The sequence below is a fragment of the Pelophylax lessonae genome, assembly GCF_965119305.1.
Source record: "Pelophylax lessonae genome assembly, chromosome: 5".
Classification (NCBI taxonomy): domain Eukaryota; kingdom Metazoa; phylum Chordata; class Amphibia; order Anura; family Ranidae; genus Pelophylax; species Pelophylax lessonae.
Window position 1 is genome coordinate 353459097 of NC_138772.1, and position 24683 is coordinate 353483779.

The 24683-nt window shown below is 41.4% G+C and overlaps 1 protein-coding gene across 2 annotated transcripts in view; it reads left to right on the plus strand.

Moving 5' to 3' along the window:
- Nucleotides 1–24683, plus strand: part of CARMIL1 (capping protein regulator and myosin 1 linker 1) — a 477665-nt gene that overhangs the window by 189167 nt on the left and 263815 nt on the right. For both annotated transcript variants that reach the window (XM_082259259.1, XM_082259260.1), the window contains exon 5: nucleotides 15388–15509. In XM_082259259.1, the coding sequence (XP_082115385.1) occupies nucleotides 15388–15509 (122 nt within the window). The remainder of the gene's footprint in view (nucleotides 1–15387; nucleotides 15510–24683) is intronic.

Below are 24683 nucleotides of genomic sequence, written 5' to 3' on the forward strand. Positions count from 1 at the left end.
CCTCTAGAATTCCCTATCCCTATCTGTACAGCTATCTTTAGGCGATTCCTGAAAACTCATCTCTTCAGGCAAGCCTATACAACCTCTGCCTAATAACCCCCCACACACACACACACACACACACACACACACACACACACACACACACACACACACACACACACCTTTTGCTTTCCTTTAGTTTGTAAGCCTTCTGAAGCAGGGACCTTCTAATCCTCCTTTTTTTTGTACTGTCTACCTATATTTTTTGCAAAGTGCTGCTCAAACTGTTGGCACTATATGAAATCTGTATAATAATAATATATGAACATATCAAGTTGGCCTTGCAAAAATACAGGTCACCTGGATCAGGTCATTGGTGATTGAACCCGCTGTAATTGGCATGAAACATTCCAGAAATGCCCCAACAAGATGGTCTCCAGAAATGCCCCAACAAGATGGTCTCTAGGGGAGGCTACTGTTACCACCTAGTGGATAACGGGAGTGCACACAAGCAAGCAGCCCAGTATTTAAACAAATTATGTAAATCATTTTAAATTTAATATCCAACACCACATGCCAACTAAAGCGGAACTTTACCTATAACAACTTGATAAAAAATAATGTTCTTTACTGTTAACCCCCTTTTAAGGAACATACATTCACATAATGCATAATAATTATGCTACCAAAATGAGTGTGTTTTTTAAATTGCCTCCAGCATTGTTCCTGTTTCATCTTGCTGGAGGCTGCCATTTTGCTGAAGCCCAGAGCCCTTGAGCAGACCTAAATCTTTAGGCTGTCAGCAGATTGGCCTCTACATTTTCGGCACAGTGCCTAAAAATAGAGCGGAACTGAGCATGTGTAGAGCACAGTGAGACAGTGTATTACTGGATTTTAAACCGCATAGGCACTTCTTTTTAATGTTTTACAAAGCTATACCTCCAAAAGGAGCCAGCTTGAAATAATCTAACAGGACTTTACTTTCTGTCTAAATTTCCACTTTATGGTATCTAACAAAATTGCATAGTTAGATAATTTTGGTACAATAATATCATTAATAATAACTAAAGGCAACACAAAGAAGGCAGACTACAAAAATTAAATAAAATAAATATCTCTGTGCTACCCTTATGTTATCTAATGTGTATATATCACACAATGTCAACCACAACCAGTGAGCCAATAAGGAGAGAGCGGGGTTGAGGCCAAGCTGCGGTTCTGTGTTTTATGAATGCATAGAGCCGGGATCAGGAGCGGTAGAAAGCAGTTTGCTATCGGGGGCACTGGTCAAGAGGAAAGAGCAAGGAGAACCGGCCATGGACCCGAGAATAGGAGTATCTGGGCTGCTCTGTGGAAAATCATTGCACAGAGCAGGTTAATAAAACATGTTTGTTATTTAAAAAAAATAAAAATTTAATGTCACTTTAAATCTTTTCCAATAACCAAAAATACAGATGGAATGGAAAAAAAAAATGCTGTTCAAGTTTTAGACTAAATATCCGCTTTGTTTTTTTACATTGCCATGCTGTTTTTGGGTAGTTGCCTTAATGTTCATGTTGAACCTATACATATTACCATAGCAACAAGTAATTTTCTGGATAATCTGCACAAACTGATTGATGACAGCAGTAATAAAGATAATTGTTCTCCGTAGAAGCACAATCCAGGCTGTCAAAGGGTGGCTGGCAACTTTAAATGGACACACAACATCTGTTCTAAATGAAATGTTTTGCTACAAATATAGAAGTAAGAATCCGACACCAGTTAAAGGCTTGTTCAACACTCTGGTTCTATTGTAATTTTATTTACTGTAGTTTTTACATTTTAACAGGATATACAAACATTTGTTTAGTTGCAAAATATTTTCAACAAGTCTTAAAAATTAAATGTCACTAAACAAGATAAAACAAGTAAAATATAGCAGCTTGTGGTTGTTTAGGTGCATCCGGAAGTTCAGTAGTTGAGTTACAAGGATTTAAGCACCATGGAACCCAGTATTCCCAGGTTGAGTTTGGGGTAAAGGAAAGAAAGAATTGAGGGGGAGATGTTGGTGTTGGGTTGGAAAAAGTTGAAAAGGAGTGGATGGGACAAGAAAATGGATTTGTGTACACCGTTATTTTGCTTCTGGTTCCCGTACTGAGAAATATTTAAGGCGAATGAGGGAAAGGAGCAAGAAATGGGAGGATTTATAGGCCCTTGTCTGGACGTGCAATTGTAAAAAAAAAAAAAAGGGGGAAGTAATGAGAGAAAAGTGACAGTCAAGAGGGAAAGGTTGATAGATGGGTGGGGTAGAAAGAAATTAAATAAAATCATGGTGCAGCGGGTCGCAGTGGTAGGTTCCTCATATGATGGTCAGGCTTTCATGGAAAGAGTTGGCTTCCAGGTTTTTTTTTTGTCAAAGCTTAACTGAACTAGCTGCAGTTAGAAGCTGAATTGCTACCATGCACAGCTGCACCGATTTCACACTTTTTTAATTTTAGTAAATGAACCCCATTGGATTCTTGTAAATTGTGAAGGTTTTAATAAGAGGGCTAACCACAAGTCTTTAGGAATCTGAGTGTTAAATAATTTGTTAAACAAAGTAAAAACCCTGGTCCAGAATCTGCTAAGCATTAGATTGGTCCACCAGATGTGTAGGGCATCTCTGACAGTATAACAGCCTCTGAAACAATGGCCTATATATGGATATATGTATGCAACCCAAGAGGGTACTAAGAACCATCAGGTAAAGACCTTAAAGGCAGGCTCCAGAGTAGCAACCTTGATGATATAAGTAGTGATTGAAGTCTCTGACCAGTCTTCCCCTGTCTTACTGCTCTTTAGATACTCCTCCCATTTGGCAATGTAACAGTGTGTAGTAGGAGAGGATATGTGGTTAGGACAGGAGTAGAATGTGGAAATAAATTTTGGTTATAATAAAGTGTAATTACAGATGTGTTCGAAAGTGGTCGGTTTTGTGGAGAGGTCTTTATTATAAATGATTGATGTGACTCCGTTTCTGAGATGTACAGTGCTGTGCAAAAGTCTTTGACATATGTGAAAAAATGCTGGTAATTAGGAATGCTTTCAGAAATAGAAGTGTTAAAATTGATTTTTTATCAATTAACAAAATAGTAAATGAGCAGGAGAGAAATCCAAATCAAATCAATATTTGGTGTGACCACCCTTTGCCTTCAAAACAGCATCAGTTTTTCTAGGTACACTTGTATGCAGGTTGCAAATATTTCATTATCCATTGCTGGATAGAGATGGACTCAGGTAAGTGTTAGGGGGGCTGAGGGGGGCTGCTGCACACAGAAGGCTTTTTAACCTAATGCATAGAAAAATACCTTCTGCCTTTACAACCACTTTAAGCTTTGACAAAAAAAAAAACCTGGAAGCTGATTGGTTTCTATGCAGAGCTGCACCAGATTGTGCACTCTTCGGTTTTGGTAAATAGGCTTCCAAATATGCAATAGACTTAAAAACATAAATAAACTTTGTTGTATATCATTGGTTTCTTAAGCAGTAAAATAAACCTGCTTAACATATCTGGGAATCAATTTTTGTAGCAGGTTTGGATGACATTTTTAGGAACCTTCAAATGAATAGAAGTGACCTAAACTGTTAGTCGAATGTATGTACAAAATTCTGAAAAATCTTCGGTAAGCGCATTCATTAATATCGTCATTAAAGTGCAAGTTCACAGAAGAAAATGACAAGGTGAACGAACATCGTATATCCTTGACCGGTCCCTGCTGCACTTACCTCAGTTTCTGATTAGCAGTCAGTGCCTACACAGCCAATGTAGCCATCCAGAGATTTAAAATCACCACTCTTCTTCCTCTTCTTTCTGTAGGGCTTTCAGGATGGATCAGAGTGATTCTGATTGGTCAAAGCCAAGAAGTGACTGCTTTGACAATTCCAAATGACTCTGATCTGTCCCAGAAGGCCCTACAGAAAAAAGGAAATGAACAACGGCTACAACGTCTGTGTGGGCACTGCCAGCTAATCACTCACCGAGGCACTGTAAGTGCAGCAGGGACTGGGTGTGAGGTTGTACGATGATAGTTTACCTTTTCATTTGAATAGTTGAACTTAAACTTTAACCATTTCCCGACCACCCGCCGCCTTTTTACTGTGGCAGGGTGGCTCGTACAGGCAGAACGACGTAGATCTACGTCGCTTGCCTGAGAGGAACTGGGGGGCGAGCGCGTGCCGCTGCCTGCATGCTCCTGTCCCCGATCGTCAGCGGGGAAGCCGATGCGTGTGTCAGGCGGCTCCGATTGCTGCCTGACACTCTCAATCATTCCCCGCTGAGAGAGGACGACGGTCGGCTTTTGCAAACACAGCCGACCGTCCTTCTCCCTGGGATGATCGCAGCACTCGTGTGATCCTGCTATATAGGATCACATGTCTCTGTGGTCATCTCAGAAGCCACGCCCCCCACAGTTAGAATCACTCCCCTAGGGTGACATTTAACCCCTTGATCACCTATACTGTTAACCCCTTCCCTGCCAGTGTCATTATTACAGTAACAGTGCATATTTTTAGCACTGGTTACTGTAGTAATGTCACTGGTACCCCCAAAAGTGTCAAAAATGTCAGTCAGGGGTCCGATCTGTCCGCCGCAATGTCGCAGTCCCGCAAAAAATCGCAGATCGCCGTCATTACTAGTAAAAAAAAAAACAATAAAAAATTATATAAATCTTTTCCATAGTTAGTAGACTCAATAACTTTTGTGCAAACCAATCAAAATACGCTTATTGCGATTTTTTTTTTTTTTTTTTTACCAAAAATATGTAGCTGAAAACAAATTGGCCTAAAATGTTAAAAAAAAAATTATTTTTAATTTTTTTTTCTTTTTTGGGAATGTTACAGATCAGAAAGTGAAAAATGTTTTTTTTTTTTTTTCGAAATTGTCGCTCTTTTTTTGTTTATAACGCAAAAAATAAAAATTGTTTTGGTACAGTGTCACACGACCGCGCAATTGTCAGTTAAAGTAACGCAGTGCCTAATCGCAAAATAGGGCCTGGTCATTAAGGGGGCAAATCCTTCCGGTCCAGAACTGGTTAATGACGGTATCATTGAAAGCGATGACTAAAGATTTTTCAGAATTTCGTACAAATGTTCAGATGAAAATCTAGGCATATAGGGCCAGCTCAGTTGTCAGCCAACAGTCTCGGAGACTGATTAACATAACAGGCTACAGACTTTGTGATTGAAGTTGTGGAACACTAGGCACACATCCTTCCAAAGATCAGAAGTCTCGTATATGAATATCTTTGAAAGGTACCCTTGTCTGTTTTACCATTGACAGCCAGATCTCTTTCATTTTCTAACATGAACTGCAACACTAGAACAGAAATCTGGGTGCTGCACTGCAGATGACGCACACATTTCTTCTTCCAGATACCGTTCTACATGAAAACACAAACTGGGACATAAACACCAATATACAATAAACCGGGACATAAACACCAATATACAATATATATGCAGTAGAGCTGGTTATTATTTCTTGCATTTGCCATCCAAATCCCTTTCTCTATAGTCTGATAAATATTGATCACAGCTACACTCTGGTGTCATGGTTGTTTTTAATTATTTAGATGGTATTTAATTCCTTTTGAATATAACCGCAAAATGATTCTTTAATCTGCATACATATAAATGCGTTACTGGAATCATTAGCTTTCTTTGCCAGGGGCATACTATGTATATGCAGAAATATTTGTATGCCTTCTTCAGTGCGGTTGTATTAAGTATTGAATGTCAAAGGTTATATTAGATGTTATGAAAATTTGGCTACTTCAAGAATTGTGTTTCAGTGAATGAGCCAGATCAGCTTTCTGGCAAACAAATTTGAAAGTTGCTGAAAATGGGAACACACTTTTGAAATTTGTCTTGTATACAACGTTACATTTCTTTAGAAATCTCAAATGTGGTGATGGTAAATGCAGACCAAGGGAATATACACCTTGAAAATAACTTCAAATAAATTGACATTCCTGACAGCATTAAAGCCTGTATTATAGTGTAAAGCAGGGCACATCCCCTATACATTATTCTTTAATTACCTCTCTAGGGATCTTCTGTGTGATATATGAACCAGCTGTGGAGCCCAAAGCACTCAAAGCTTTCCTTTGTCAGTGATCTATGTATTTGTTATACGGTTTAAAATCTTTTTCTATAGTGTTGGAGATCTACACACAAAAAACAGTCAAGTTCCTACAAATAAAAAAAATCACACTTTTTAGGCTAACATATATGTTTTGTCTGTAATTGTTACAATTCATCTATTTTTAGTATTTGGCAATGCATAGTTTTTTTTTTTTCTTTTTTGTTCACTTCAAGCATTAGATAAATCCAGAGTTCTGAAGAATTCGCACAATAGGAATGAAAAGAATTATCTATTAGTAATACGTATGCAAATGTATCCCGCTGCTGGTATCATTTTCTTGTTCGGGCATTCATTAGACTGAAACCTGCAGATGATGATTTCATATGTAATGTATATCCATACATACCATAACATTGTTGATTTATAGAATATTCAAATGCTTTAGGACAGGGGTGTCAAACTCAATTTCATTGTGGGCCGCATCAGCATTATGGTTGCCCTCAAAGGGCCAGTTGTATCTTTAAGATTATATAAATTTATACATTTTATTATAAATTTATGAAAAAATCCCTTGGAGCGAGGGACATATGAAATGGCCTGCAGGGCTGGATTCAGCCCGTGGGCCTTGTATTTGACACATGTGCTTTAGGGGATCATGAAGAAAGAATTTCCCCTGTAGCAAATTGGACATTGGTTTATAAGGGTTTTTTTCTCTTTCTCTGGATCTACCATGGGTTTATGGTTCTGTGGGTGCAAGTTTTTAATTGTGTTTTTTTTTTTTTTTTTTTTTAACTCTGTTGCTTGGTCTTCGTAGACATTTTTTGTTTGGTAGCTGACTGAATATGTAACTATGTGACACCTTACCCTCTCACCCTCTTCATAACATGGCTTCAGATGTGTTCTGTCTTGACACACTTAAAGCAGAAGTAAACTCATCCACTTTATTGTTTCAAAAAAGTTAAACATTCCGGGCACGCCGAAAATGCTACCTGTCAGGTTGGTTGGAGGCCAATGTTGTAGCTTTCAAACGGTAGCTGAAAACGATAGGAGGGTTTATTCCACTTTAATAGTTTATGATAATAATGTTGTTTGCACAGGGCAGTAATGCATTTCTGTTAGGATCAGCAGGTACATTTTACACTTCGAACAAATGCAACAAACTTATATCATTTGTTTATTTAACAGACTAAGACCCCATTCACACTGGGGCGACCTGTCAGGCGACCTGGTCGCCTGACAGGTCACCGTAGGTCGCCTGGCATAGAGAAGCTGTGGACCCGTTCTAATAGGAGCGACACAAGTCGCTCCGACTTAGAAAAAGGGTCCGGAGCTTCTTTGGGGCGACCTGGAGCGACCTGCATTGACTTCATTGTTATGAAGTCTGTGCCGGCCGCTCCGAGGTCGCGGTGCGAGCAGCGCGCCGCGACCTGTGAGGTCGCCCCGGGAAGTCGGATCGCCCCAGTGTGAACGGGGCCTTAAAGATAAAAAATACATTTATTTTTTGCGGTTTAAATAAATGTTATTGTTTAGGGGCTTTAAGGGGTTTGGTAAAAGATTAGGAGATTTCTTTACTAAAGACAAATATACTGTGCATTGCAAGTGCATTTCGTTTAGGCCTGAGTGAAAGCTCTGACCTGAGGGGAAGCTCTGCTGAATTTTATCATCCAATCATGTACAAGCAAAAATGCTGTTTTTTATTTTCCTTGCATGTGATTGGGTATTCTTTTCAAAGTGAAGCTTTACCTCATTTACTAAACTCTGGAGCAGTGCACAGTATATATTCCTTTAGTAAATCAACCCCTAAGGGTTTTATCCAGGTTTTTCAGCCTCAAGGAGGTTAACCACTTACCCACTGGGTACTTAAACCCCCTTCCTAACCAGACCAATTTTCAGCTTTCAGTGCTCTCACATTTTGAATGACAATTACTCAGTTATGCAACACTGTCCCCATATGAAATTTTCATCCTTTTTTTTTTTACACAAACAGAGCTTTCTTTTGGTGGTATTTAATCAGAATTGGGTTTTTTATTTTTTGCGCTATAAATGAAAAAAGACCGAAAATTTTGTAAAAAAAAATGCATTTTTCTTCGTTTTGGTTTTAAATTTTGCAAATTTAGTCATTTTTCTTCATAAAATTTGACTAAAATTTTTATACTGCTACATATCTTTAGTAAAAATAACCCAAATAAGTATACATTTTTTGGTCTTTGTGAAGGTTATGGAGTCTACAAGCTAATGTGCCAATCATTGAAAATTGATCACACCTAAAGTACTGACGGCCTATCTCATTTCTTGAGACCCTAACAATTCAGGATAGTACAAATACCCCCCAAGTGACCCCTTTTTGGAACGTAGACATTCCAAGGTATTTAGTAAGAGGCATGGTGAGTTTTTTGAAGTTGTAATTTTTTCCCACAATTCTTTGCAAAATGAAGATATTTTTTTTATTTTTCACAAAATGGTCATATTACAAAGTTATTTCTTACACACTGTATAGGCATACTTGCAACTACACCCCAAAATACATTCTGCTACTCCTCCTGAGTATGGCGATACCACATGTGTGAGACTTTTCCACAGCCTGACCACATACAGAGGCCCAACATCCAAGGAGCACCGTCAGGCGTTCTAGAAGCAAAAATTGCACATATAATTTTCTGTCGACCTATCACACTTTTGAAAGTCCTGGAGCACCAGGACAATGGAATTACCCACAAAATAACCCAATCTTGGAAAGAAAACACCCCAACACATGATTTAGGAGACATAATGAGTCTTTTGAACATGTCATTTTTTTCCACAAGTTTTTGGAAAATGTGGAAAGAAAACCAAAACGCATTTTTTTTTACACAAAGTTGTCCATTTATTAGACATTTCTAACACATAGCAAAAATGACACCCCAAAGTACATTCTGCCACTCCTCCTGAGTATGGCGATACCACATATGTGACACTTTTCCACAGCCTGACCACATACAGAGGCCCAACATCCAAGGAGCACCGTCAGGCGTTCTAGAAGCAAAAATTGCACATATAATTTTCTGTCGACCTATCACACTTTTGAAAGTCCTGGAGCACCAGGACAATGGAATTTCCCACAAAATGACCCAATCTTGGAAAGAAAACACCCCAACACATGATCTAGGAGGCATAATGAGTCTTTTGAACATGTCATTTTTTCCCACAAGTTTTTGGAAAATGTGGAAAGAAAACCAAAACACATTTTTTTTTACACAAAGTTGTCCATTTATTAGACATTTCTAACACATAGCAAAAATGACACCCCAAAATACATTCTGCCACTCCTCCTGAGTATGGCGATACCACATATGTGACACTTTTCCACATCCTGACCACATACAGAGGCCCAACATGCAGGGAGCACCGTCATTTCCTGACTTCCCATTACAATTTTGTGAGACACTGTAGGGCACTGATAAGCATTGTAGTGGCACTGACGTGGCATGGATGTGGCCCGGATGAGCACTGACGTGGCATGGATGTGGCACTGATGAGCACTGACGTGGAATGGATGTGGCACTGATGAGCATGGATGTGGCACTGATGAGCACTGACGTGGCATGGATGTGGCACTGATGAGCACTGATGTGGCATGGATTAGCCCTGATGTGGCATTGATGTGGCACGGATGAGTACTGACGTGGCATGGATGAGGCACAGATGAGCACCCTGACGTGGCATGGATGTGACACAGATGAGCAGTGACATGGCATGGATGTGGCATTGATGTGGCACGGATGAGCACTGACATGGCATGGATGTGGCACGTATGAGCACTGACGTGGCATGGATGTGGCACGCATGAGCACTGACGTGGCATTGATGTGGCATGGATGAGCACTGACGTGGCATGGATGAGCACTGATGTGGCATTGATGTGGCACGGATGAGCACTGAAGTGGCATGGGCGTGGCACGGATGAGCACTGACGTGGCATGGATGTGCACTGACGTGGCATTGATGTGGCACGGATGCGGCACTGATGTGGCATGGATGTGGCACGGATGAGCACTGACGTGGCATTGATGTGGCACGGATGAGCACTGATGTGGCATGGATGAGCACTGACATGGCATGGATGTGGCACGGATGAGCACTGAAGTGGCATGGATGTGGCACAGATAAGCACTGATGTGGCATGGATGTGGCACAGATGAGCACTGACGTGGCATTGATGTGGCATGGATGAGCACTGACGTGGCATGGATGAGCACTGATGTGGCATTGATGTGGCACGGATGAGCACTGAAGTGGCATGGGCGTGGCACGGATGAGCACTGACGTGGCATGGATGTGCACTGACGTGGCATTGATGTGGCACGGATGCGGCACTGACGTGGCATGGATGTGGCACGGATGAGCACTGACGTGGCATTGATGTGGCACGGATGAGCACTGATGTGGCATGGATGAGCACTGACATGGCATGGATGTGGCATGGATGAGCACTGAAGTGGCATGGATGTGGCACGGATGAGCACTGATGTGGCATGGATGTGGCACAGATGAGCACTGATGTGGCATGGATGTGGCACAGATGAGCACTGACGTGGCATGGGTGAGCACTGACGTGGCATTGATGTGGCACGGATGACCACTTACATGGCACGGATGACCACTGAGGTGGCATGGATGTGGCACGAATGAGCACTGACGTGGCATGGATGAGATGGATGAGCACAGATGTGGGATGGATGAGCATGGATGTGGCATAGATGAGCATTGAGGTGGCATGGATGTGGCATTGATGAGCATTGAGGTGACATGGGTGGGCATGGATGTGCACGGATGAGGCACGGATAATGCATGTATGAGGCATGTATGAGGCATGCATGGGGCACGCTGAGGCACTGATAGGGCACGAATGAGGCACTGATGGGGCACTAATTGGGCACAGTTGAGGCAGAGGAGCCGTGCAGCTGCAGTTTCTCTCCTCGCACGCTGTACCGATTGCTGTGTACAGCGTCCGAGGAGAGGAGAGAAATGAACCGGACATGCGCCGGTTTGTTGTGACGTGATCGCTCCGTCATTGGATGGAGCGATCACATGGTAAAGGACTGCTCTCATTGGCCCTTTACCAAGATTCGTGATGCGTCGGGTCCCCGGGACACTCTGAACGGCCTCTCGGAACTAGACAACTTTGCGGCCGTATTTCTACAACGGCCGGTCAGAAAGTGGTTAAAAGTTTCTTGTTAAGTGCTGAGGGCTACATGATTATGTGTAGATTGAGTTGAGTGCTCATTTTTAGCAGTTAAGTTATGTTTTGGTGTTTAAGTAGGGGAAAGGTTAAATTACAGGGCCTTCTTAATAGTAAGGGTTGGATTAGAAGTTAGTTACTATTGGGGTACATTGTTTTAAGTGCCGAACTCCCAGTTCTAGAAACCAAGGCTACATTCGCATTGGCATTTTGCCCCAGTGTGAATGGCAGTGGCGTGAATCTGGTAATTCCTGCTACTTTTTTTTACACCTGTGAGGGGCTAGTTGCAGCCGCCAAGCCCATACCTGCAGTAATTACTGCTGGATGAACTTTGTATGTGTCCTGCAACAATCACTGCAGGCAATCACTGGCTGTGTGGACAGCCATATATACTGACAACATAGAAAAAGAGAAAGCGCCTCTAGGTGCAGAGTGTTAAAAAGTGTTTTTTGTTTTTTTTATTGTTAAAAATGCCTATTGGCAGCTCACATGGCATGAGGACAAAACCTGCAGGAGGAAGCTGGCCAGATCTTCAAAAGATAGCCCTGGAAAGCAAACCAGGTGTTCTAATATCCTTTCTCACTATACAAGGGGAAACCTTTGCAAAACAGTACAATCTGTGCTGTTGACTTCAATTACAGTGCCTTTCGAAAGTATTCGGCCCCCTTGTAATTTGCGACCTTTTGCCACATTTCAGGCTTCAAACATAAAGATATAAAACTGTAATTTTTTGTGAAGAATCAACAACAAGTGGGACACAATCATGAAGTGGAACGAAATTTATTGGATATTTCAAACTTTGTTAACAAATAAATAACGGAAAAATTGGGCGTGCAAAATTATTCAGCCCCTTTTACTTTCAGTGCTGCAAACTCTCTCCAGAATTTCAGTGTGGATCTCTGAATGATTCAATGTTGACCTAAATGACTAATGATAATAAATAGAATCCACCTGTGTGTAATCAAGTCTCCGTATAAATGCACCTGCACTGTGATAGTCTCAGAGGTCCGTTTAAAGCGCAGAGAGCATCATGAAGAACAAGGAACACACCAGGCAGGTCCGAGATACTGTTGTGGAGAAGTTTAAAGCCGGATTTGGATACAAAAAGATTTCCCAAGCTTTAAACATTCCAAGGAGCACTGTGCAAGCGATAATATTGAAATGGAAGGAGTATCAGACCACTGCAAATCTACGAAGACCTGGCCGCCCCTCTAAACATTCAGCTCATACAAGGAGAAGACTGATCAGAGATGCAGCCAAGAGGCCCATGATCACTCTGGATGAACTACAGAGATCTACAGCTGAGGTTGGAGACTCTGTCCGTAGGACAACAATCAGTCATATAGTGCACAAATCTGGCCTTTATGGAAGAGTGGCAAGAAGAAAGCCATTTCTTAAAGATGTCCATAAAAAGTGTCGTTTAAAGTTTGCCACAAGCCACCTGGGAGACACACCAAACATGTGGAAGAAGGTTCTCTGGTCAGATGAAACCAAAATCAAACTTTTTGGCAACAATGCAAAACGTTATGTTTGGCGTAAAAGCAACACAGCTCATCACCCTGAACACACCATCCCCACTGTCAAACATGGTGGTGGCAGCATCATGGTTTGGGCCTGCTTTTCTTTAGCAGGGACAGTGGAGATGGTTAAAATTGATGGGAAGATGGATGGAGCCAAATACAGGACCATTCTGGAAGAAAACCTGATGGAGTCTGCAAAAGACCTGAGACTGGGACGGAGATTTGTCTTCCAAAAAGACAATGATCCAAAACATAAAGCAAAATCTACAATGGAATGGTTCACAAACATATCCAGGTGTTAGAATGGCCAAGTCAAAGTCCAGACCTAAATCCAATCGAGAATCTGTGGAAAGAACTGAAAACTGCTGTTCACAAACGCTCTCCATCCAACCTCACTGAGCTCGAGCTGTTTTGCAAGGAGGAATGGGCAAAAATTTCACTCTCTCGATGTGCAAAACTGATAGAGACATACCCCAAGCAACTTACAGCTGTAATCGCAGCAAAAGGTGGCGCTACAACGTATTAACTTAAGGGGGCTGAATAATTTTGCACGCCCAATTTTTCCGTTTTTTATTTAACAAAGTTTGAAATATCCAATAAATTTCGTTCCACTTCATGACTGTGTCCCACTTGTTGATTCTTCACAGAAAAATTACAGTTTTATATCTTTGTTTGAAGCCTGAAATGTGGCAAAAGGTCGAAAAGTTCAAGGGGCCGAATACTTCCGCAAGGCACTGTACATGTAAATGGAGGATAGAGATTCTACGGTGATACCATCCTGTCGACGTTGCAGGCCACGTGTGTGTTCCTGCGCCATCTTTGGAAGATCTGGCCGACTTCATCCTGCCCTCTACGTCGTAGTAGCGGACCCTGGTGGCCCCCCAACATACTATCCAGTACAGCCTCCTGGATTATTCTAACACAGATGTGCCGGTTTTGTCCTTATACCAGCTGAGAGCCAGCTTCTGCTCACCTGAATAGCCTGGTGCTTGAACACTTTTGGACTATAAACACTTTTATCCCATGGACATTGTTTGATTTCATATGACTTTTATGGTGTCCTTAACTCTTTTACTAGGTTATAACCTGCAGGTTCCTATTTCCATCCTCTGTACATTGAACAGCAGTGTATAGTTGTGGCCTCGGGCAACCTGTCATTAAAGTGTACAGGCTTGATGGTCGCAGCTGGGTCAGTAGATTTTACTGTACGTCACACCGGGCAAAACGCCAGTGCAAATGTAGCTCTACTTTTTGTTTTTGTCCTTTTGGTAGGAGGGGGGCACAATTTTTTGTAACAAAATATCAGTACTAGAGGTTTAAAGAGATACAAAAATCTGTTGGTTGAGTCAGCAAAAACTGTGTGCATGTAACACTGAGTTTTGGTTTTCAGGTGGAGTTGAACTTAGAAGTGAACCTTTGAGCAGTAGGTGCTTATATATTATCAGAAAAATACCATTATTATCAAGGTTAGCTAAAGGTGGAAGATTGCGTTGTTTTGAAAACTAAAAGCATCCAGGCTCCAAAATGTGTTTGAGGAGCCTACTTATCGCTGTTTAGTGTTATTACAAACCCACTTTATGACACCTTATGAAAGAATGTGAGCTGATCCAACATACTGGGTGTATCATATAAATTATTACTTTACCGTAATGTATTGTGTAAATTTGCAAACATTGTTAACAATACAGAACATTACGGGAGGTATGAAGGCCCTACTTAGAGGAGCTCCCATTCTCCCATGTAAAAAACACAATATAACTTTGAAGTGTCTGGTTTTTGGCCAACATTTGTAATCCAGCTACCAGCAGCAAGGGTTGTCCTGTTTTGTAAGTCCTGAAATTAACTTTAGTCAAAACACTGAGCAAAATGGAACAAAATGGGTCCCGAGTTCTTGAAAGTAAAATTTTATGGAAACTATAGTTGCTAGAGTTACAGCTAGAATTTCATTGGTTGATAGTGAAAGCACATATGGTAGTCATCACATTATTGCATGAAAAGTACATTATTGCATAAAAAGTATATCCATGAACCTTGAGATCAAATTAAAGGGCTGATCTATCAATTGTCATTCATAACATTCTGTCCATATTGATGCAATATAAATGCAAGTCCCGACATATTCCCTTGATGTATATCCTGGTGAGAGGAGCTTTCAGCACTCTTACAGGAGAACAATGAAAAATATTTAGTCTTCTCAGGGATGATGGAAGAAGCGCTTGTTATAACATGGCAATTGAAATGTCATGCAGGTGATAGTCTGACAAGCTTTGACAGGTTTGGCAGAGGTCCTCTGTGATCAAAAAGGACAGGTAGTGACACAGATTACCTAACTTGTGTGCAATATTTCATCATCATTGTACCTATTTTTGCAGTAATATGTCCTTTTCCAGGCTATGATATTTCCCTTTTTGTACCCACATCCTGTTGTGATTTTGCAATTCTCAATGAAAAATGATGGTCCGCTTGTGGTAATTTGAAGAAACGTGGTCATTAAAATTCAGCATATGTTACTATATGTAGATATACATACTCTTCTATTCCCTCACTCAGAATTTTTCTTCCAGTTGGCAGTGGAAACAGAAAAGTACAACATAGCCATGAAAATGTCTTCCTCAGAAGATGTGAATGAAGTGATGGCACACATAGGCACATGTCTTCGAAAGATATTCCCAGGATTATCACCTGTGTAGGTATCATTACTTAAAACTGTTCGATCACTAAAACTGTGTTCAGATCCTTTGTGTTTTGTGGTTATTAATGCATATGTGTATGTGATGCATGTTTAAATGGAAATGTTAATGGTTTTGGGCAATATTTAATACATTTGTTTTGTAATTTAATTTAATTTTTTTATACAAAAAGAAAGATTACACATCCGAAGTACAACCACTTTTAGATAGCAAATCCTAACAATGGATCGCTCCAAGTAACAGTTCCCACAATTTCATATAGAACTACAACTGTGATATCAACATTGGTGCATTATCCTTGAAGATATAGCATAACCAGAAAAGAGAGAGAAGAATAAAAAAATAAAAAAAAAACAGATGGCAGAGAGTTAGAGAAGAAAAAAAAATGTAATTTTACCACTACTGTTATATCATGAGTTGGGAATAATCATGCAATAATAATCATATTATGGGACTCAGGATTTTCATAAATATTCCCTCAAATTAAAGAAGCTAATATTGAACAGTAAGGCTGGGTTCACACATGTGCGGCTGCGGGTTGCAGTCCGGGGCGTTTGTGTTCACTGATTCAGGTGCGATTCAGGGACAAATTTTTCCCTGAATTTTCACCTGAATCGGACACAAAACCGCACAGGACCCTTTTCCAAATCGCACCACGGCCGCCCCGGAAAAGTGTGAACCGGCTCTATTGAAAACCGGTCACATTCATGTGTTATGCAAATGGGATGTGGGTAAAAACGCATCCAATTCGCATATGTTAACACAGCCTTGACAGAAGCCCTATAACTGTAACAGAAGTGTTGTTCCTCTGTAAAGTAATACATTCTTCTTCTAGTGTGAAGTAACAAAGCCATGTATCCCATACGTAGATATTTTTCCTCTTTCCCGTTTCATTTATGTGTTGTGAAAGAAAACTTGCAGAGGTTCTTTTGCGATTGGAAAAGGAGATATTTTCACCTCCCACTTCAGTGTATACTCCCAATATTTTTGAAACCTGGACATTGCAACCATCTTTAATACATGACAGAGAGCACAGCAGAATTTCTTTCTTTTTAGACACCCGTCTCTGACTGAACATTGGAGGGAGCTGTCTGAATGAAGGGGGGGTAAGGCAGATGAGCCACTGCTTTAACTCATTTACTTGTGTGGATACATTTAGCTTTAGTTACAGAGCTCTATATACAACAGAGTATACAACTGATTATAAGGAGAAACTGGAATATGTGAAAGGGAGCCTAAAGCCCCACTTGACCTGGATACAAAAATGCTAAATATTGATGTGCAATATTTAATAATTACCAGACTAAAAAAAATACAGACTTAGTTTTAATAATAGCCTTAACAAAAAAAAATTCCCATTCCCTTTAAGGTCCTATGGAGCATAAGGCCCTATAACAAAAAATGCGAGGTGTAGTTTCTTGCCTGGGATACACATTTGCCACGTACAGCCAACTATAGTAAAGAATGTCTGTATCTAGGGTTGTACGTCCATACGCATGCTTGAGTGTATGCAAGTAGTAATGTGAACCCATGTACAGATGCACACAGCTATTCATTTTTTGGACTGCTGTACATAGCAGCAGTGGAAATATGCCTGCAATTTACTTTATACAGCCTTATGTGAGGTCTAAACCCAGTTAGAGGGACTCCATTCAGGCTGGCTTTACAGCTGTGAATTTATATAAAGTTATGCATTGCCACACTGTGCAATAACAGACAATAAACCACTAGTGCATTTTGGCGTCATTCATTTCTAATAGTATCCTAATGCACTTCTATCTTGTAACGCACCACAGCACACTGTAACAAACCGCCATGTGTTGTACTGCACTGTGTCAAAATAAATTACTGCAAGCACCTTTGTTCTGGTAAATTGGCAGCCCACTCAAATACACTGCTCGAAAAAATTAATGGAACACTGATCTCACTAGGTAAAAATATCATGCTGGATATCTATACTGATATTGACTGGGTAATGTGTTAGAAACAATAGGATTCCACATAGTTTGATGGAAATTAAATATATCAACCTACAGAGGGCTGAATTCAAAGAAACCCCGAAAAGCAAAGCAAGAAAATGATGCAGAAGGGTAGTCCATTTTGCTGAAATTTCATTGCAGCAACTCAAAATGGTACTTGGCAGACCCTTTCACATCTGTCACATGTGCTCAGGGTGAACCTGCTCTCATCTGTGAAAAGCACAGGGAACCAGTGGCGTACCTGCCAATTCTGGTGTTCAATGGCAAATGCCAATTGAGCTTCACAGTGCTGGGCAGTGAGCACAGGCCCACTAGAGGACATCAGGCCACCTTTTATGAAGTCTGTTTATGATTGATCAGAGACATTCACACCAGTAGCCTGCTGTAGGTCATTTTGTAGGGCTCTGGCAGTGCTCATCCTGTTCCTCCTTGCATAAAGTTTACGGTCACTTCCAAAAAACACAAATTCCACAAAACCGCTGAGTCAGGCCTGATATCTGCTAGCACTAGCAGTTTTTTTTTTTTTGTAGCGACCAAATAGTCCTTGACAAGCAGGTGCTTTTTTACCTGTTAGTCACACTACTGTACCTTTTAAATTTAGTTGATAAAATGTCCAAACGGTGGTACAGTAGTGCAGAGGCCTACAGTATACTGACCATGTCAGACGAGAGTGATGGGGAAGCCTCGCTGGCAGAATCAGGGTCAGTATAGGAACCTTTAGAGAACAGCGGTTCCCTGACACATAGCTCAGACGACGGATGAGTCCCTGCTAAGGTCAGGCGTACCCGACCCCATTCTGGAGTTGCTGAGATGCAAGAACTGGATGTTTCTCATATGCAGCAGAGTGCCAGTACTAGTGCCGCTCACACTTCTCGTGATCTGGCAAGCATGAGCGGCCTAGTACACCCTGGACCTAGACATACCAGCACTGCAGTAAGACTTGGTGACGTGGCGAGTCCCATAAGTGCAGTTGAAGCTGGTGCGGTGGCTAGCACGAGTAGTGGCCCGCAGCCACCGCGTATTTGAAGACAGGCCCATAGTGCCCTCCCTGAAGCGCTGGCATATCCTAATTGGCTGCCCACAGATTCTACATCGCCCGTACTTCCCCCCCCATTCACTGCCCAACTCAGAATTTGAGTGGAAACAGCTGGTTTTAATCCCCTTAATTTTTTTGAGCTGTTTTTCACTGAAGATCTTTACAGATCTATTGTGGATCAAAGTAATTTGTATGCTAGTCAGTTTATTACTGCCAATCCAAATTCACCCCTTGCCAGAGAATTCGGCTGGAAACTTAGAACAGTTTCCGAATTTAAGATCTTTCTGGGCCTAACGTTCAACATGGTCATTACAAAAAAGAGTGAATTGCGGTCATATTGGTCTACTGACCCAATTCACCAAATGCGCGTGTTCTCTGCTGCTATGTCCAAGCTTCGATACAAACAAATATTTTGGTTCATGCATTTCAACGACAATGAACTCTGTCGTCCTCAGGGAAACCCTGAATATGACCGGCTCCACAAAATTCGGCCCCTGGTAGACCACTTCAATCAGCGGTTTGCAGCCTTGTTTACCCCCGAACAAGATGTCTGCGTTGACGAGTCCCTGATTAAGTATACTGGCCGCCTTGCTATGAAACAGTATCTCCCCAGCAAGCGTGCCAGATACGGGGTCAAGCTGTATAAGCTGTGTGACAGGGCCACAGGCTATACAGTTAGTTTCCGTGTCTACGAGGGAAAAGATAGCACTGTGGAGCCCCCCGACTGCCCAGACTACATACGGAGCAGCGGTAAGGTAGTTTGGGACTTGGTGTCACCCTTATTCGGGAAGGGGTACCACTTGTACATGGACAATTTTTATTTGAGCGTGCCACTTTTTAGACACCCCTTTCAATTAAAACTTGGCACTTGTGACACCGTGCGATCTAATCGCCAGGGCTTCCCCCAGCAGCTAGTAAATGCCCCACTGAGTCCGGGGGAGAGAGCATGCTTGAGGTGAGATGAATTGCTTGCAGTGAAGTGGAGGGACAAACGGAACGTTTTCGTTCTTTCCTCCATTCACCCAGACACGGCAGTCAAAATTACTACGGTCACCGGTGTTGTTGTTAAGCCCCTCTGTGTCCACGGCTATAACCGTAAAATGGGAGGGGTGAACTTCAGCGACCAGATGATGGGACCGTACTTAATTGCCCGTAAGGCCAGACGCTGGTACAAAAAAGTGTCTGTATACTTATTTCAATTGGCTATTTACAAGGCTTTTGTCTTCTACAAAGCATCTGCCGGAACATTATCCTTCCTACACTACCAGGAAGAGATAATTAGAGCCCTTCTGTTTCCAGCAGGTGCTCCTGTCCAACTTTCCCAACCAGATGCAGTGAGTCAGCTGCATGAGAGGCATTTTCCAGAATTCCGCCCGAGTACCCCTACCCAAAGATACCCCCAAAAAAGATGCCGTGTCTGCAGCAAGCGCGGATTTAGGCGTGACACCCGTAATTATTGTCCCGACTTTCCTGACCGACCTGGTCTTTTCCGTCGCTACCACACACTAGTGGATTATTAGCGTAGGGTACAGCACGGCACAGTTTAGGGCACACTTACACAGGGTCTCAAAAGATGTTCGAGGGCTATCGTCATTTTGAGAGACCCTAACTTGGAACTTTAACGTTGAAGAAAAAAAAAGTGTAAAAAAAAATACAAAAAAACCCATAAAAACAAAAGAAAAATTACAAAAAAAAACATAAAATAAAAAAGCCAAAAACAGTTGTCATCGAAGTTATTTTTCTGTTCTCACTCTGCTCTTCTACTTATACTCTTCCTACTTTTACTGTTTTTCATTGGTACTTTTCAGGTACCAATGTAATGTTTTATGTTTACTATTCACTTTGCCTTGCAGGTACTCATCGGCTGCCACACTGATTTTATATATTCTGACACAAACAGCGTTTGCGCTCAGCATATATGGATACCTCTGATGGCAGCGCTGTGGTAGGTTGATTTCACCACTGCAGTTAAAATACCTTTAGGTATACGTGGAATTTTGTCATGTATACCCGCCATTAAGAAGTGGGTTTGGATGTTTGGGCGGTTAATGGTGCGTATACTACACAATTTTCCTGCGGAGATTTCTGTTATGGCTCTTTCACACGGAGCGGACCGCATTGCGATCCGCTCCGGCACTTTTTTTTTTTTCACGGAGCGGATGACACTTGTGTCATCCGCTCCGTATGTCCGCATATCATCCCATCCGTTTGCGGATGATAAACAGACATAATGTATGTCTATGGGCATTGCGGATATCAGCAGATGACACCGCTGACATCCGATTTTGCATCCGTTCCGTTTTTTAAACGGAACAAAAATAGGGTTCTGTTCCGTTCCAAAAAACGGAACAGAACTGAGAGGATGAAAATTGGATGTCAGCGGATGGTCATCCACTGACATCCGCAATGCCATTGACATACATTATGTCCGTATATCATCCGCAAAAAAATAGGATGGCTCCAATCATCTATATGGCCTTAGATACCGGAAGCTACGAGCATTTCATGACGTCTGTTATGAAAAATAATAAATAATATAAATAATCTGCGCCAATTGGGAAAGCATTTTATCACACCAATTTTGGTGTGGTCAGATGCGTTAAGGTCAAAGGAGAAATCTAGAGTCTAAGCGCCGGTTCACACTGGCGCGACGCTAATTTCAGGGGCGACCTCCGAGATCGCGGTGTGGCCGCGGAGCGGCCGCCACAGACTTCATAACATTGAAGTCTATGGCGGTCGCCTCCTGGTCGCCCCAAAGAAGCTCCGGACCCTTTTTCTAGGTCGGAGCGACTTGTGTCGCTCCTATTAGAACGGGTCCGTAGCTTCCCTATGGGAGGCGACCTGCGGCGACCAGGTCGCCTCACAGGTCGCCCTAGTGTGAACCGGGGCTAAAAGACCCCAATTTTTATTTAAAAAACAGTACCTGTTACTACAGATTGCTATCATAGGGGATATTTAAATTCACTGTGATAACAATAAAAATGGTTAAAAAAAAAAAATAAATGAAAGGAAAGATGTCAAAATAACATAAAAAAGCAAAATAAAAAAATCAAGCACCACTGTGCTTGCGCGCAAAGGCGCACGCAAGCGTTGGTCTAGTGTCATATGTAAACTGCAATTGCAGCATGCATGTGAGGTATCGCCGCAAATGCCAGGTCGTGGGCAGTAATTCTTGCAGTAGACCTCCTCTGTAAGTCCAAAGTGGTAACCTGTAAAGACTTTTAAAGGCTTTTAAAAACGTACGTAGTTTGTTGCCGCTGCACGTGCATATACAATTTTTAAAGCATGTCATCTTTGGTGTCTATGTACTCGGCATAAGATCATCTTTTAAATTTTACCAAACAATTAGGAATTATATAGTGTATTTCTGCATTACATATAAAAAAGTGTTTTTTTTGTTTTCCTGCAAAAATTGCGTTTGGAAAATCTGTGTGCAAATACCGTGTGACGAAAAAAATTGCAACATCCACCATTTTGTTCTGTAGGGCCTCTGCTTTAAAAAATATATAATGTTTGGGGTAATTCAAAGTAATTTTTTAGTAAAAAAAAATATTTTTTCATGTAAACAAAAAGTCACAGAAAAGGCCTGGTCTTCAAGTGGTTAAGAGTGGGTGATGTGTGGCTAAGATTGAGCATAAAATGCCAGGACAGTTCAAACATCCCCCAAATGACCCCTTTTTGGAAAGTAGACACCCAAAGCTATTTGCTGAGAGGCATATTGAGTCCATGGAGTTTTTTATATTTTGCCCTAAGTTTAAGGAAAATTACAATTAGTTTTTTTTTTTTTACACAAAGTTGTCACTAAATGATATATTGCTCAGGCATGCCATGGGAATATGTGAAATGACACCCCAAAATACATTCTGCTGCTTCTCCTGAGTACAGGGATACCACATGTGTGAGACTTTTTGGGAGCCTAGCTGTGTACGTGACCCCGAAAACCAATCGCCACCTTCAGGTTTTCTAATTGCATAAATTGCTTATTTTACTTCCTCACTACCTGTCACAGTTTCGGAGGCCCTGAAATTTCAATATAGCACAACCAACCCCCCCCCCCCCCTAAATGACCCCGTTTTGCAAAGTAGACACCCAAAGCTATTTGCTGAGAGGCATTTTGAGTCCATGGAGTATTTTATATGTTACCCTAAGTTTCAGAAAAATTACAATTTGTTTTTTTTTTACACAAAGTTGTCACTAAATGATATATTGCTCACGCATGCCATGGGAATATGTGAAATGACACCCCAAATACATTCTGCTGCTTCTCCTGAGTACAGGGATACCACATGTGTGAGACTTTTTGGGAGCCTAGCTGTGTACGGGACCCCGAAAACCAATCACCACCTTCAGGTTTTCTAATGGCATAAATTGCTTATTGCTCACTAGACATATGCCGGTTTTCGGTAATTCGATATATCGCGGTATTGCATAGCCAGGGTATTGTTATTGTGGCATTTTTAAAATACAGAGTTTCTCTGCTCCTGGGTCTGACTTGTGAATTGATACATTTCAGTGAGCTGGATGACTCATTCACTCACACAGCTAAGGCCTTTCAGCATTAAGTCTCCCAGTAACTATAAACAAAATGATTACATTGTATCTTTTCCTTCCCTCTGCCAGGGAGAAAGGAAGTTTAACCTCTTAAAGACTGGACCTTTTTCTGACACTTGTTGCTTGCAAGTTAAAATCAGTTTTTTTTTTTGCTAGAAAAGTACTTAGAACCCCCAAACATTTTATATATTTTTTTAGCAGAGACCCTACAGAAAAAAATGGCGATTGTTGTAATATTTTATGTCACACTGTATTTGCGCAGCAGTCTTTCAAACGCAATTAATAGACTTTAATTAATTAAAAAAAAAAAAACGTAACAGTAAAGTTATCCCAATTTTTTTTTTGTTACACAGAGAATCGTGAGAGAATCGTGATCTTTATTCCAAGCTAAAAAATCGTGATTCTCATTTTGGCCAGAATCGTGCAGCTCTAAAATATATATATATATATATATATATATATATATATATATATATATATATATATATATATATATATATATATATATATATATATATATATATATATATATACACACGCATAGCAACCCACATTACATTATTATATAGCCATCAAGCAGTGTCTGGCCTACCTGGTGATGACTGGTCCTGGCGCTCTGATCCGATGGCCTGGTCTTTAAAGGGGCAAATCCTTGCGATCCAGAAGTGGTTAAACCTGCAGGAGGACCGGTGTTTTTATCTATTAATGACTTTACTATTGCTTTAGGCCTGGTTCACATGTATGCGGGTTGGTGGTTCACATGTATGCGGGTTGGCGGTTCACATGTATGCGGGTTGGTGGCCCACATTTGCACAGGCATAGCTGCCCATTGATTTGAACGGGCGGCTATGCCCTCATTTTCCACAGAAAAAAGGTGCACGCAGCATTTTTTTAAAATTCAGTGGCCTTGAAATCCATCCTGCTTTTGCACCATGCGACTAACCTGCAGTTCCTGCTCTGGCAAGCTTTCTGCACTTTTTGTATACGTGGGCACGGCATTTAAAAACAGTTTGCGTGTGCAGCAACGGCAGGTAAGTCGCATGGTGCAAAAGAAGGATGGATTTCATGGCCACTGCATTTTTTTAAATTCTGCATGCACCTTTTTTCAGCTGAAAATGCAGGCATAGCAGCTCAAGCCCATTCACATCAATGGGCTGCTATGCCTGTGCAAATGTGGGCCCCCAACCCGCATACATGTGAACCAGGCCTAAAGCAATAGTAAAGTCATTAATAGATGAAAACACCGGTCCTCCTGCAGGTTTAACCAATTAATGACTTTACTATTGCTTTAGGCCTGGTTCACATGTATGCGGGTTGGTGGTTCACATGTATGCGGGTTGGCGGTTCACATGTATGCGGGTTGGCGGCCCACATTTGCACAGGCATAGCAGCCCATTGATTTGAACGGGCTGCTATGCCCTCATTTTCCGCAGAAAAAAGGTGCATGCAGCATTTTTTTAAAATTCAGTGGCCTTGAAATCCATCCTGCTTTTGCACCATGCGACTAACCTGCAGTTCCTGCTCTGGCAAGCTTTCTGCATTTTTTGTATACGTGGGCACGGCATTTAAAAACAGTTTGCGTGTGCAGCAACGGCAGGTAAGTC